Source organism: Culex pipiens, chromosome 3 (genome assembly GCF_016801865.2).
Source record: "Culex pipiens pallens isolate TS chromosome 3, TS_CPP_V2, whole genome shotgun sequence".
In the NCBI taxonomy this organism is placed as follows: Eukaryota; Metazoa; Arthropoda; class Insecta; order Diptera; family Culicidae; genus Culex; species Culex pipiens.
Window position 1 is genome coordinate 91,434,613 of NC_068939.1, and position 16,513 is coordinate 91,451,125.

Sequence of the window (16,513 nt, forward strand, 5' to 3'; positions counted from 1 at the left end):
ATTCCTGCAGCACTCTGGAATTACCGAGCGATGGGGTGGCATTGTCCCGCAAGAAACAGTACGAGCGTTTAAAATTTAAAGTGCATTCTAAAAATTGCATTCATAATTTTTATTCAAGATGTAAAAGCTCAACTTTCTAAAAGTGCTCTACAAAGTTGCTCCCCGTAACCGTACCCACAACAACGGGACAACGGGAAAAGGAATTAACCTTTGCCCTTTCCGTTCGACTTGCGTCGCTACAGCGTGTTTGCGGTTGTATTTCCCACACTCTCTGTGCCTGTAAGTGTGAGTATGTACTAGCAGTTTCCACATCAAAAGTTGATCCCTGTGCAGTTTTCCCTCCCTTCGCCCTTCCAGAACGATGAATTCATTTGAATACAAATTTTAAAGCGCCTTATCCATTTTTCAATTTTCCATCTCTTTTCCATCTGAATTGTGTGTGTATGTGTTCGCTCGAGCGAGAGAGTGAAAATTCCCGTCCTTCTCATCTGTCATCGTCGTCGTCGTCGTCGGAATAAATGAATGAAGTTGTCCCAGATATTCTACATTTTTAACCCGATTCCATCGTATTTTTCCCTTCTGCTTCTTCTTCCCTGCCCCACAGTTGACAGCCGACATCTGAAGGAATCTATCGAACGGGCGGAATTCTCGTTGAATCTGGAGCTTTGGTTCGGCGAGCAGACCACGGGCAACGTGCTGAGCCTGGCCTCGACCCGGACACTGCAGCTCAACTTTCACCCGGGCCGGGGCCTGCACTACCATCTGCCGGTGCTGTTCGACTACTTCCATCTGGCGGCGGTCAGCGTCGGAATCCATGCCAGCCTGGTGGCGCTGCACCAGCCGTACATCAAGTAAGTGTGGTGGACATTGAAGCCTTGAAGAAAATTGTTATTTTATGAAAATTTATTACAAACGTAAATGCTCATGTTAATATTATTTGTAAAAAGCAATAATTTAAAATGCTTTTCTTCTTAATGACCTAATGACGTCACATAGTCAAATTTATGAAAACTATTGATTTTTCTGTAATAAAACAAAGCAAAAGGTTTGGAAACAAAAACATTAGCCCGAGTCAAAAAAATTTAATGTGTTCAAATCAAAAATTATATGCGATTGCCCGAAAGAGTGACAATTTTTGCATACCATGGGGTCCAAGGGTCTGGGAACATTTCCCTCGGAGGGTGCAAGAAGATTCGAGGTCCCTAGTATTGCCTTGAAGCCGATTCATTTCGTGGTCGCCGAGATTTTCATGGTCCCAGCAAAATGTTTATGGAAAATCAAAGCACCCTTGGACCCCATTGTATGCAAAAATCATCATTTATTAACGGCTAAAAACTAATGAAAATGCTCATAAGCTGAAATTTGGAGTAGAGGCCCCATTTCAATACTCTTTCGGGCAATCGCATACACTCACACTCCGATGGTTTGACACCAACTGTTGCCAAACGAACGGGGTCACTTTTTAGTTGGACACTCCTTTTACACGGAGTTCACACACACAACCAAACGTTTGTTTTGATAGTGTGCGTGAGCGCCGTGTGAAAAGTGACAGTTCGTCACTTTTTAGTTTGACTTTGACCAACCAACGGGGTACAAAGATTCAAACGAAAAAGTGGCCAACCACCGGGGGGTGAGTATATAATTTTTGAGCAACTTTAATTTTTTTGACCCGGGCTAACAACATAAAGTGACAAAATTGAGTTTTCATGGGTAATTTTAAAATTCTATTCAGAAAAAACGTGCACACGGATTTTTTTCAGATTTTTCAATTAACTTTTTGCAAAAAAAAAAAAAAACAGTTTTCCAAAATCAGTATTTTGATGTATGTTTTAGGGGACAAAAGAAAACGCAACTTTTGAGCCATAGAGACATATGGATAAAAAATTTACCACCAAGTGTTTAAAATTGTGTATTTCTGAAAAAAAACGGAGTTTTTGGAAAAAATAGAAATTTCAGTAAAAATACTTTTCTGACTCCATCAACCTTAAATTTTAATGACTTTGGTTATTTCAAGTTTTTCCCAGAACATTTCGTTTCCCTTTATTGGGAAAATTGGAAAATTGATTTTTGATAAGTTTTTAAATCGAAGTCTGCCTAGAGGCGGGAATGGGTTTTAAAAGGTCAACTGAAAAATACCCGTTTTTGTATTTTTTTTTTTTAATATTGTTCATGGTTGTCCATAACTGGAAATACTTTTCGAAAAATTCAGAATATTTCCAATAAAATTTAAGATTGGATTTATATTTCAAAAGGGCCAAACATTAAATATTACGCCCATTTGAAATGTTAGTCTCGATTCCAAATATTTCAACATGTTGTTTTTTGAAAAGATCATAAAATTGCGGTTTTTTTCCCTAAACCATGTCAAAAAATTTTCAATAGTTAAAACATACGGATTTTGGGAAATTGTATTTTTTTTGTGAACAAAAGTTAATAGAAATCGGCAAAAAAAATCCGTGTACATTTCTTTTTCTGAATAGTCAATACCTACAACTTTGCCGAAGACACCAATCCGATCAAAAAATTTCAGATTTTTGAATATTTACGTACCATTTTTGTATGAACAGTTTCCAAAATTTTATGGAGACTTGTATGGATGCCAATATGAGTTCTAAACGTTTTTTTGGGAATTTTTCGTTGTATGAATTTAACGTCATGTCATTTTCGTTATAGCTGACAAAAAATCATGTCATAAGTTGTAAATGAAGAAATATCATTAGGATGTAGTGTTAACAGTCGGTTTTAAAAGAATGCATGCTAAATATGTCTTTTCTAACAATTTTTCATCAGAATTTGAAAATTAAAATGACTTGTTGTGCTTCGAATCCCGGACACTTATAAAAGCTGATTCGAAATCCGGACACTTTTGCTTCGAATTCCGGACACTCGTTTTTGTTAATGAATCGCACAAATTTGGACTGAAATGTTAGTGAATGGCAATCTTTTTTTTTTTTCATACTTTATTGATAATGTTTTGATACCACAAAAATAAGAAAAAAGTAACACTTGATTCGCTTGTTCCTTTTTCTGAATGCGCAACCTTTTCATGTATTCAGCCTGCGCCTTCGTCACGGACGTTCCTCGTGGAACCTTGATTTGTCCCGGCTCTGAAGAATCAGAACCGCTGGCTTGTTTCTTGTTTTTCTTAGCTCTGTTTCGCTTTTTTGTCGACCTCCACTCAGCATCATTTGTGTACTCTTCTTCTTCTTCCTTGTCTGAAATAACTGGGTATTCGTCCAAGTTTGAGCCAAATGCGATTTCATTGAAAATATCTGTTGGAACTACGGGAACTTCTAAACAATCCGAATTGGTAGGATTGCCACCTTCTAGCGGCTTGGGCGATGGGGTATTCACGGGACCGGGAACTACAGCTGGTTGTGGAGTACCGTTTAATGCATCAGCGTACGTTGACTGGGTTGAACCTTCCTGCAGCCGATCACTTACGGATGACCGCTTTGGGCAGTCCGCCTTCACGTGGTCAGGGGCCTTACACACGAAGCACCGATTGGTCATTCCATCGTAAGCACCACGAACTTGAAAATGTTGCACGTACAACTGCGCCGGAATTTCTTTTGACAGTTCCATCTGTATCCCGCGCACTCCGTTGAAGATCGGATATCCGGTGTCCGGACCATATCGTTCCCGGGTGAAGCTGTGAACCTTTCCGAACTTGGACAAAACACTGACCAACTCCTTGTTCTCGATCTCAATTGGCAGTCCAAATATGCGAACATATTTGTAGTCGCCCCGAGCTGTTGCAAATGTAACTTCAACACTTTCGCCGTTCTCATACTGGAATACTGCCGTAGGTGGACACTCAAGGAGTGCAGCCTTCATCGATTCCTCCGACCGGAACTTCACGTACACGCAGTGTTCTCTGGGCGCACGGAACATAGCGTTCAACGTATCCGGTGCCCAGTTTCGCTTACGAAAGAAAGCGAAAATCTCCTTGTCCGATGGCATTTTGGTAGCCGGCCCAAACTGCACTTTGAGGCAGTTTAGATGGACACTCTTGGCATCCATTGTTCACTGTGACCTTGAACCACTGTTTGTACAAAGAAACTCGCACTGCTGGTAAAACACGTCTGGCCTCAGAAACGAACCAAAGCGAACTGTGTCTTTAGGTCTCCAATAAGCTGTTAACATCAAAACAATTGATATTTTATATTTAAAATTTGCTAGAACTTAATGAAATCAAAACCAAAATTTTCTGCTTTGCCTTCCCGGTGCTTCGGACGCCTATGAAATATTTCACGTGAAATGTTTCGCATTTTTGGTAATCTTATAATTTTATTTTATTTAATTGTTTTGACATTAAATAACTACAGCGTTCAAACAAACTTTAAATGAAAGTTGATGTTAGAATTCATCAAATAACACAGTTTTGACATTCATAATGCGAACTTATATCCAAATAATTAATAAAACAAGATGGTGTCCGGGTTTCGAAGCGTCCGGGAATTCGAATCATGACGTTATTGTTCCTGAGGCGAAAACCTATCAAAATCCGGGTGTGTCTGAAGGTTTCTGAAAAATCGAAATTTTTTTTGGGACACCCTGATGAACAAAGTGCCATTCAAATAAAAAAAAACAATTATGAAAATCGAGAAATAATTTCCAAAAATCTAGATTATCCTGAGAACAACCTAGAAACTGAGCTGAAACATGTGAGTGTTTTTCGCATGGAATTTAAAAAAATCAGCTTTCAGTTTTTAATCATTCAAAACCTTTAAAAAAACGAGATCAAAACTGCTCTAACATGCTAAATCATTTAAATAACTAGAACTTCTCCGCTAACTCATACAGCTGTTGCTTAGAACCCTCTCGAATGTTAGGTAATCTTTGTCCTAAAGAATTCTAGCAAAACATTACAATAAAGTCGAAGTCCTGCTCGTTCCTAATGTAAACATCAACTAACGCTAGACTCTTTGTTTACACTTCGACTTCGGCCCTTTTATATTGTTTTGCTAGAAATGTTTTGTCCATTAGTTTGTTTTTTTTGTTAGATCCAAACACAAAACAAATCCTCCATTCTAGATTAAATTTTCAAAAGGTCCTATCTGCATAGGAAACCCATGACTCATAGGAAATTTGAAAATTTACTCTAGAATTGAAGTTAGACTTTTGTTCATGACGGCATTACCGAACCATCAATCACTCCAACTTCATCGAGCCAACTACACCATAAACGGATCAATTTGGATCCCATTTTATGAAGTCAAATCGCGAACGACACATGTCATCGTCGTCGTCGTCATCAAACGCGAAATGCTTCGTTTCGTTATTCCCTGCAGGGCAATACCAATTATCCTTGGGTAAACACAATCTGTATCAAAATCTATTTGGAATAGAATTTGCTCTCATATCCTTCTATTCTCATACGGATTGATGTTAGCGCAGCCTTTCGTCGCTTCACGTGCCCTGACATGGGGAGGTGGGAATGTTAGGAACAATTGCTTGAAGAAGAAAAAAAGAACCTCCATTTGGACATGTTTTATCAATTTTTCGATCACGACGATTTATCATTCGACCGGAGATCTGTGGCAGATTGCAAACCGCAGCCGGTTGAGTCCTGGCGATGGCATCTGGCAGAGAGGGAAAGGTTAGAAATCAATCAACCTACTGTTGTGTGTGTGTGAGAGAGTGTTTGGGCTCTTTGGCCACCTCCGGAATCTGTAAGGTCGTCGCCAGAATGTTTGCTCGACAGGCGGCGCGGGATGGACAGCCGGTTTCGTGGGCGCGCTGTTCCGGAAGGTTCAGCTAGCCGTGCACCGTTATGACTTATGAGTTACTTCGTCACGGATCAGGAGCGTGGAGGGCACGGTGGGTTTGATTGAACCATGAGGTTGTTTTAAAGAAACTTTTGAACCTTTTTGAAAAATCGCAGATTGATGTTTTTTTTATTTATTTACCACATCCAAAAGCAAGGTGTCAACAAAATAGCCAATAAATAAGAAATTGTCCTGTTTAAAACCACCGTGTGCAACCCAGTACAGAGGTTCAGAAGTCTAAGCTCACTCTCTCCGGATCGGGTCGGGCGGCGTTCAAAGTCAGCAGCGGTTAGTGTATGATGATGTAATATTATATTTTGTTTGATTTATGCTTGATGGAAGCCGAGAAGGGTGGCTTGTGAGCTTCGGCATGGGCTGAGTGGGGAGGGGGAGGCTAAGAAGAACGCTATCATGGATATGGGTTTTGGGAGGTAGATGATCCGTGAAATAAAGTTCAATGTTTTATCATGTACCGTGTACTGGGCTGGTATAGAACATTTTTTTGGGCCACATTCAGAATTCTATGGCGTTGTTCAACATTGGAAAGTTGAAAAAAAATAAATACAGAAAAAAAATGGATTTCGTTTCAAATGTTTTCAATAGGAAATTAAATAGGTCCTCTCATCGTGAAAGTATTTCGTCCGAAAAGAATTTAATATCATTTCCCAACAAAATAAATTAAAACACTCCCTCGGGGTGGGTTCAGGAGGAGCACAACGGTCCCATCAGGTATCGGATATGGGAGAACGCACGACCGGGGCGCGGCCCAGTCAATGTCAACAGTCTCTATCAAAATTTAATCAACGTCGAAGGAAAGTAGCTGCCACTGGATAGAAGCTCTGCGAGGAAGGCACTTGTCAATACACAATGTTCTGACTCTACAACGGGGCCGAACCTTTTTCGCTGCTCGCTGACTTCCAGGAAAGTCGAGCTTTCAAGCGCCTTTTCTTTCTTCTCCCAGAAGGGGAGGGGAGACTTGGAAAATGGGAAAACAACATCCAGGGATCGTTAACCCCAAGTGAACGGTGAAATTTTCACAGAGTGATGCTTAATTTTCTCCAAACTCGGTTGCTTTTTTGGCTGGTGCAGCATGGGTTTTGGAGGGGATTTTGTTGAGATTGGGTGTTTTTCTCGAAATTTAAACCCTATTGAGAGGGAGCTTAATGCTACGGCGTGACAGACAGTGATTCGACATTAAATTGAAACGGTTAGAAATTTAAAACCAAAAGTGGATAAGCATCAATATTTTTTCAATATTACATACAAAAATTTGGTCAACTAAATTTAATGTATCAAATTTAATTTTTTTTCCAAAAATCACATTTTTCAAAAAAAATCATAACTCGGCGGCAGAATTTTTGACTTCTCTATGGCTCAAAAGTTGCGGGGTTTTTTTTCCCCGAAAACAATAATAAAATCTCAAAAAAAAAATACGGATTTGGGGAAATTGAGTTATTGTAAAAAAAAAGTTAAAAAGTTAATTAAAAAATCGAGGTAATTCTCTACCAACTCACACGAATTCATGAAAAGTTGCCCCGACCCCTCTTCGATTTGCGTGAAACTTTGTCTTAAGGGTGCACAGCAACCAAGGAAGTTGTTGTCTTCTTATGCCAAAATTGACAAACTTACGGACCCAATCCTGCACAAATCTGATTGTAAAAACAGGCAAATTTTGTTGTAAATCACATAGTAGACAGTACTTTAGGGGATGAATAAAACATTATATCGATAGTTCCCGTAGTTTCGAAAATACTAAAATATCTGTAACAAAAATCTTGGTGCAAAAGCTCTTGTTGATGTGCACCGTTAAGAGGTAACTTTTGTCCCTGATGACGAATCCGAGGTCCATTTTTCGATATCTCGTGCCGGAGGGGCGGTACGACCTCTTTAATTTTTAAACATGCGAAAAAGAGGTGTTTTCCAATAATTTGCAGCCTGAAACGATGATGAGATAAAAACTTGGTGTCAAAGGGACTTTTATGTAAAATTGGACGCCCAAAATTCCGAAAAAACGTATTTTATCGAAAAAAAAACACTAAATGAGTTTAAAAACTCTGCCATTTTCCGTTACTTAGTCCATCCATCCCGTGAATTCCCAGATAAAATTCCCGGGACTTTTCCAAAACCGGGAATTTCCGAATCCCGGGAAATTTTGTCCGGGGAGTTGCCGAAATTTAAAAAAAAAACAGATTTTGGTCTGGAAACTCAGATTTGGCTGTGGAAATAGGTAACCAATATAATTCTTAGTAAGTGATAAGAATTTTAAAGCATTAAAATTTGTATTCGGCATATCGATGCCTCTGTGCTCTCTTGCACTAAGCTTGCTGGGATTCCTATCAAGTTAGCATAAGAGAGCACAGAGGCATTGATATATCAGAATTAATTTACAGATTCGCAAAATGCCTAGTGCTTTAAATATTTTCTATTTAATTTTATATATTTTTAAAAAATACTGTTCAGGCCAATTTTTTGCATAGTGTTTTTATTGATTTCGGTTGAAACAGGAACAGAACAACAAATCAGTACTTGCAATTCCAAAATTTGCTCTAAAATCTCCTGTACCTATTCAGGCTGTAGTCACGATTTTACCCAGTAGTGAGGTACCGTCAACTGGGTCGAATTTTGACACATGGGGCGAATTGGGACAGCAGTTTTAACCATGTTAGAGCACAATATCTTGAGTTTTCTGGTTGGTTTCGGATAGAACAGACTCAGACCAACAAAATGTGTACATCCATTTCCAAATTTAAAACCTTTAAGTGCTCTAAACACTGCTGTCCCTATTCAGACTGTAGTCCCGATTCACCCCAGATGACGGTAGTGACTTTAAGATAATTTGTAAAATATGTTTAACAAAAATTCTAATTCTAAACTTCGAAAATATTACATTGACTGGTATTTGTTGTGGTTTCTTGTTTTTTTTTACATTTTCATTTTTGGAGCTTTTTTAGTCATGTCGTATAAAACAAAATAAATAATGGAACAATTCCATGTAAAATAGGGAATTGGTTGTACCCGACCCTCTCCGATTTCAATGAAACTTTGTAGACATGTTATCCTACGCTTTTATGAGCTATTGTTGTGTATATGGAGCCAGTTTCACTCGATAATGACGTTTGAGAAGGGCGTAAGTGTTTTTAATATGTTTGTCATTCGTAATTTAAATATTGCTGTATCTCGAAGCCGTTGCAACGTATCAAAAAGTGCTCAAAGACAAACTTGTAGGAAATTTGACGTTGACGTTGAAAAAGTAGGTTTTTTGATGGTTTTTTTGGCAATTTCTATATGACAGACTTGATTTTTTAGTCTTAAAAATATTTTTACCGGAAAGCTCGTCCAATTTCCTATAAGTTTGTCTTTGAGCACTTTTTGATACGTTGCAACGGCTTCGAGATACAGCAATATTTAAATTACGAATGACAAACATATTAAAAACACTTACGCCCTTCTCAAACGTCATTATCGAGTGAAACTGGCTCCATATACACCACATTTCAATTGGATGTATGGGCTTACAGATATAAGCTAATTACATTGGTCATAACTGAGATCATAATATTTTTTCAGTGTAGTATAGTAACCTGGATAGTAAATTAGCTTAAATCATCAAAAAAACAAGTTATTTTGAAAAGTGGTTAAAGACAATCTTATGGGAAATTGGACGAGCTATCCGATAAAATATTTTCGAGACCGAAAAATCAAGTCTGTTAAATAGAAATTGCCAAAAACCATCAAAAAAACCTATTTTTTCAACATTTTTATTTTTAAAACCGCTGTAACTTTACAAGGATTGGAATGTAACTTCACAAGGATTCTTGAAAATTTTGATGTTTAGAGCACTTTTGAAAAAAAAACAGTTTCAGTAAATGATTTTTCTATTTTTTTAGGTGAGTTGCATTTAAAACACTCACGCCCTTCTCACTCACGCCCTTCTAAATATACGAGACTTATTTTATTTAAATCACATTGGATAAAAAATTATGGTTCATTTTAAATCAAAGGCACACCAAAGAACAAACAAAAACATTTTTTTAATTTTCTATCCTTGTTTCGATTTAAGTGTAGATTATCACCTATTCATGGTATTGAGTAATGCTATTATTTTAAGCTTGAAAAACATAACAAATGTAATGAAAAACATAGATTTTTTAACTGTTTCAAAAATTTCCCGGGATTCAAAAAATATTGTTTTCTTTTCCCGAGAAATTTTGAGTTGGCGGCCTTACCGTTACTCAACTGTAAAAAAAAATTTGAGCATGTAATTTCAAGGGAAATTTAATGTACTTTTCGAATCTTCATTAACCCAGAAGGGTATTTTTTCATTTAGAACAAATGTTTTCATTTAAAAACAAACGTGTTTTTTCCAACTTTGCAGGGTTATTTTTAGAGTGTTGTTCAACTTGTTGAACGACACGAGTTTGCGTAATTATCACGAGTTTTACGAAAAAAAAAGTTTAAAAGTTTTAAAAAAGTGAATCATCGTTGATCATGGCCGATTATCGTCACCCGCGACAGACACGAACGACGAAACAAAGAGAAACGCAAAAGTAACTTTTTCAATACTTTTTTTTCGAAAATCGCAATTACTCGTGATGGTTACAAGCAAACCCTATATGTTTATGTATCAAAATTTGTGTTATTTCTGCTCTTCAACTTTGTAGAACATTGTTACACTTTAAAAAAAAACCTGCAAAGTTAGAAAAAACACGAAATTTTAAAATGAAAAATTTTGTTCTTAATGAAAAAATTACCCGTCCGGGTTAATGTAGATTCGAAAAGTACATTAAATTTCCCTTACAATTACATGTTCAAAAAAAAATTCAGTTGAGTTACGACAAATGGGTTTGTTTTTAAACTTTTCTTGTGTTTTTTCGATGAAAAAAACGTTTTTTTTGGAATTTAGAGTACGCTGTCAAATTGGGCGTATAATTTGAAATAAAAGTCCCTTTGACGCCACATTTCTATCTCATCACCGTTTCAGGCTGCAAATTATTGAAAAACTCCTCTTTTTTGCTTTTTTATTTGACTCGTTTTTATATTTACGCAAGCAAATTTACTATCCAGGTTTCTACCACACTGAAAAAAAAATATTCTATTTTCAGTTATTAGCAATGTAATTAAGCTTATATCTGTAAGCCCATACATCCAATTGAAATACTGCCAAAGACAAACTTATGGGAAATTGGACGAGCTTTCCGGTAAAAATATTTACAAGACTGAAAAACCAAGTCTGTCATATAGAAATTGCCAAAAACTACCAAAAAACCCGTTTTTTCAACATTTTTATTTTTAAAACCGCTTTATCTTCCCAAGGATTGGACATAGGACAATGGTCAATATGGAGACTTTTATGTAAAATTGTCTGGAAAATCGATTGCTTTTACCGGTTTTTTTAAATTTTGACGTTTAGACCACTTTTCAAAAAAAAAACAGTTTTAGTAAATGATTTTTGTATTTTTTTTAGGAGAGACATACCATCCTGCATTTTTCGTCAGTCTTTTGGTAACATTCTAGGCTATTTCCTCAAAAAATTTGAACGAAAAAAAATCGTGACGTCACCTTTAAATTTAAGTTTTAGAACTAAAAATCAAAAATTCTCATAGATGTGGCGTGTATTTTTGTTTCAGTGTATTTTTTTCAGAAAGCCCGTCCAATTTCCTACAAGTTTGTGTTTGACCACTTTTTGATACGACGCAACGGCTTCGAGATACAGTGATTTTTAAATTACAAAATACAAAAATATTTATGTAACTTACGCCCTTCTCAAATGTTATTTTCGAGTACTATTGGCTCCATATACACAAAAATGGCTTATATAGGCCTAGGATAATATGTCTACAAAGTTTCATTGAAATCGGAGAGGGTCGGGTACAAAAGTACCAGAAAAATTCCTGATTTGAGCTGGAATTGCTCATGTTCAAAAATGGAAGGGGTCTTTCTTTGAGAACTGCTCACATACCTAATTGTCTTTTTTTTGTCAACAGTTCAGTTTTAGGATTTTATGAAATTTTACTTTTTGTAACTTTTTATTATCGTAACTCCAAATATTTATTAAACTCATTTGCAACAGTAATTAAATGTCTAATCCCAACCTCTCCCCATCAAACTCCATCGCCCTTGATCACCGCCCAAGTTTACTTCCACGCCGGCATATCGAGCTTATGTAAATTCCAATCTTATTAATTTCAATTTGCAAATCCGTTCTCGACCTCCTCCACTTCACGAGGGGCTCCAATGCGCTTGCGTCGTTCGGTGCCAAAATTTACCCGCTGATAAAGTTAACTCCACGATTCTGCCACACGGTACTTAGAGTAAAATGGGATTATTTTTTGTCATTTGCCACCGGCGGCAAACCCCATCAGCCAGGACCAGACTACGAGAACCAAAATCGACTTCATTAGTGTCGCGCTCACGCGGGCTGTTTATGTGTCTGGGGTTGCGGGTCCTTCTCCGGCGGTGGCGATGATGACGCGCTCGCCGTCGACGACATACCTGGACCTGAACCTGGTTGAACTGCTCGGAGGGGGGGACTAAGAGAAGGGATGTCGTCATCGTCACATCCTTGGTTTGCCAGAAAAGATTGTGTTCATAGGGATAAACGATCAGCTTTAACAATTATCCCCAAGTATCAATTTTCAAAAAAAGTATCCACGTAATTTGTGGGTGGCCATCCTTATGTCTAAGAAATAAAATCTTTAACCCTTTTAAATAAGGCCGTTGCAAATATTTTTTGAAGTTTATGTCCCTCGACTCTGACCAAAATCGAGGGAAGGGGGCAAAAAAATAAAAAAATAGGAAAAAATTAAATTACGAGCCATGGTTTCAACATTTTAATGAAAAAAGTGTTTTAAAATGCATCATACACCTGTCCAGTTGTTTTGCCATCATTAGTTTCCCAAATATCTAAGCATTGAGAAATTTTTTATTTTTTGCGATTTTTGTTTTTTGCGTTTTTAAACAAGCCCAAACATGCTAAATATGATTATCAATGCAGAAAAATGCATTTTAGATTGTTTTCAGTTGATTAGACTTCTATTTTCATGGAAGTTCGGGCGACATAAACTTTGAAAAATATTTGCAACGGCCTTATTAAGCAACCTTCAAAACGAATCTTACAATTATACGAGATTTGCCGAGTTGAATAAATACGATAAGTGCTGAAAAAATCGTGTTTGGCAAAGAGTTGCCTAGGAGCAACAAAATAGATATTTATAATGTTGGTGTTAGTTTGAAAAACGTTACTTAATCCACCCTAAGGTGGTTGGTGCCTTCCTCACATTTAGAGGGTAATGCTATCCAAATAAATACAAAAGGGCGGACCTTCCATTGTTATATCAACTTGATTCATTATTCATACCATCAGATTGGGTAGTCAGATTTTCATAATTCAGGGCACTTATGTGCTTATAACTTTTGATAGGGTTGTCAGCTCTTCAATCTTTTGAAGATGTTGGAAAGGTCTTTTGATTACCTATCTTACGCTCCTGCGAAATGAAAAGTTCGCAAGAGATGTCGAACAAATTAAACCATATTCCAAACCTTTTTGGAAACTTTCAAAGGTTCTTAAGAAACCTCAAAAACCAATCCCTTCTTTAAAAGATGGTGATAATATTCTATTAACTAATGGGGAAAAAGCTCAAAAACTTGCTCAGCAGTTTGAGAGTGCTCATAATTTCAATTTAAATGTTTTGAGTCCTATTGAAGATCAAATTTCAATAGAATTTCAGAATACTGTTGAACAAGAATTTTCAACAGATGAAGTTTTTAATACGGATCTGAATGAAATAAAATCTATTATCAACAAATTTAAAAATATGAAAGCCCCTGGTGAGGATGGCATTTTTTAAATTTTAATTAAAAAATTACCAGAAGCAACTTTAAGTAGCTTGGTCAAAATTTTCAACAAATGTTTTGATTTGGCATATTTTCCCAGTAGTTGGAAAAATGCCAAAGTAATTCCGATTTTGAAACCGGATAAAAATCCTGCCGAAGCTTCAAGCTATCGGCCCATTAATTTGCTTTCATCTATTAGTAAATTATTCAAAAGAATAATTCTTAATAGAATGATGACGCACATTAATGAAAATTCAATTTTCGCTGATGAGCAGTTTGGATTTCGCCTTGGGCATTCAACTACTCATCAGTTGTTGAGAGTTTCGAATTTGATTCGAAGCAACAAATCTGAGGGCTATTCTACTGGCGCTGCTCTTCTAGACATAGAAAAGGCATTTGACTGTGTTTGGCATAAAGGTTTGATTGCGAAATTAAAAAGGTTTAATTTCCGATTTATATCGTGAAAATTATTCAAAATTATTTGACGGATCGTACTCTGCAGGTATGTTATCAGAATAGCAAATCTGATCAACTACCTGTACGTGCAGGCGTCCCTCAAGGAAGCATTTTGGGTCCAATTTTATACAATATTTTTACTTCTGACTTGCCTGTTTTGCCTCCAGGATGTCAGAAATCACTTTTTGCTGATGATACAAGCATCTCCGCCAAAGGTAGAAGCCTTCGTGTCATCACAAGAAGATTACAAAAAAGCTTGGATATTTTCAATTCTTATTTGAAAGAATGGAAAATTACTCCAAATGCTGCAAAAACTCAACTTATTATTTTCCCTCACAAACCAAGGGCTGATTTTCTTAAACCAAAAAGTCATCACATTATAAAGATGAATGAGGTAAATTTAAAGTGGGAGGATAAAATCTTGGACTTGCTTTTGACAAAAACCTTACTTACAAGGATCACATTGAAAGTATCCAGGTTAAATGTAACAAATATATTAAATGTTTGTATCCGCTTATAAACAGGAATTCTAGACTTTGTCTCAAGAATAAACTGTTAATTTATAAACAAATTTTCAGACCTGCCATGCTTTATGCTGTGCCGATCTGGACAAGCTGTTGCTTAACCAGGAAGAAAAAACTTCAGAGGATTCAGAACAAAATTCTGAAAATGATTCTGAAACTTCCTCCCTGGTTCAGCACCAGTGAACTTCATCAATTAGCCGAAGTTGACACTTTGGATGTTATGTCCAATAAGATAATTGATGCATTTCGACAAAAATCATTGCAGTCTTCAGCTGCATTGATCCGCTCTTTATATAGTTTATAAGTTAGTTTTAAGGTATCCCTTTTCCCTTTTGTACATGTAGGACCTCCTACATTTGAAATCACTGAATAGCGAAAGCTACAATATTTCATGAATAAATGAAAGTTGCTAGTATTTAAAATTGAGGTGAAAAGTCATCGATTGTGATTGGACACTCAATAATATTTTAACTGAATGAATGTATATGGAAAAGAAAATCTGAATAAATATAAATTAAAAAAAATTACCTATCTAACGACTGGTCGCATGATAGATCCGGACAACGTTTTCATTAAAATATCTGAGATCCGGCCTCCAAAAGGTTCATAAATAACACTTAAGTGCGTATAACTTTTGATAGGGTTCTCAGATTTTATTTTTTTTAACTCGTTGGAAAGGTCTTTTGATTACCTATCCAACAACAAGTAGCATGATAGATCCGGACAACGTATTCATTAAAATATCTGAGATCCGGCCTCTAAAAAGTGCATAAATAACACTTAAGTGCTTATAACTTTTGATAGGGTTGTCAGATCTTCAATCTTTTGAACTCGTTGGAAAGGTCTTTTCAATACCTTTCTAAAAATGTATAACATGACGGGGTTTCGCAATTCGCAATTCGCAATTTTCAGTGTAAGAACGGGCCTTGACCGATCTTATGCACTAGGTTCCCGACGAACACGCACTGCCCTTACACCTACATCTCACCCTTGCTCTGAGTCAGTACGAGCAGCACGCTAGAACACGCTTTGAGTGTTCGTGCCAGGCATGCACACCTTCTTTTCCGGTTACGCATTTTAACTCGGCCGGGGGTGGTACATTACGTAGGGTTTGATGTAAGTATAAGCGCCTAACCATTTATAGTGTGCCTATCAACTTTCATTAAAGCAAAAACTGTTTTATTTTTAGTTTGAATTCAAAAACTAGTTGTTATTTTACTGTGTATTGTTTTCTCCTGAAATCTTTCCTAGTGTTGAGTCGTGTTTATATGTTGCTATTTCTTTTGTCGCGGTGTTTTGTTACAATTTTTGGTCCTAAGCATGTTATAAAAGTTTACCAAAAGTACAATAGTAATATTTGTGTTAATCCTTTAACCATTCCATAAATTGAGTAAGGGCTCAAACCTCACTTGTTTCAAAAAAAGGGTGAAGATTGAAAACAATAGACAGTAAAAGAGAATTAATTTTATAAAAATCAAGTATCAATAGTAAAAGAATGATGAGCGTATTTTGAAGAATAAAAATGAGAAGCTAGATGTATTAGATGTAAAATTAGACAATAGTTAATGAATAGAGATACAAAACAAGCTTAGATTATAGTAATGATAATTTATAAGACAGATAAAGAATTATTCAAATAAATAAATTCACAATAAAATCAAAAAAGATTAGGCGAATGATAAATAGACTTGATATTACTAGTACATTTAGGAAAAGTATATTTTTAAGGAAAAAAAAACAAAACAAAGTTTGTTACAGCAGTATCAATTGATAGAAAAGAGTGGAAAAGCTTTGAGAGATAAGAGAATCAAAAGTTAGTAAAATTAAAATCAGATGTTGGATATTAAATAGAAGAATCAGTGAAGAATTGGGAATCAGAAGAGCAAAATAAAAATAGGAGATAGGTGGTAGCTGAGAATGAAGAGAAGA

The 16,513-nt window shown here is 36.3% G+C and overlaps 1 protein-coding gene across 1 annotated transcript in view; it reads left to right on the forward strand.

The window, feature by feature from the left end:
- Positions 1 to 16,513, forward strand: part of LOC120427774 (uncharacterized) — a 97,976-nt gene that overhangs the window by 52,849 nt on the left and 28,614 nt on the right. The window contains exon 3 of the mRNA XM_039592694.2: positions 605 to 851. Coding sequence (XP_039448628.1) covers positions 605 to 851 — 247 coding nt within the window. The remainder of the gene's footprint in view (positions 1 to 604; positions 852 to 16,513) is intronic.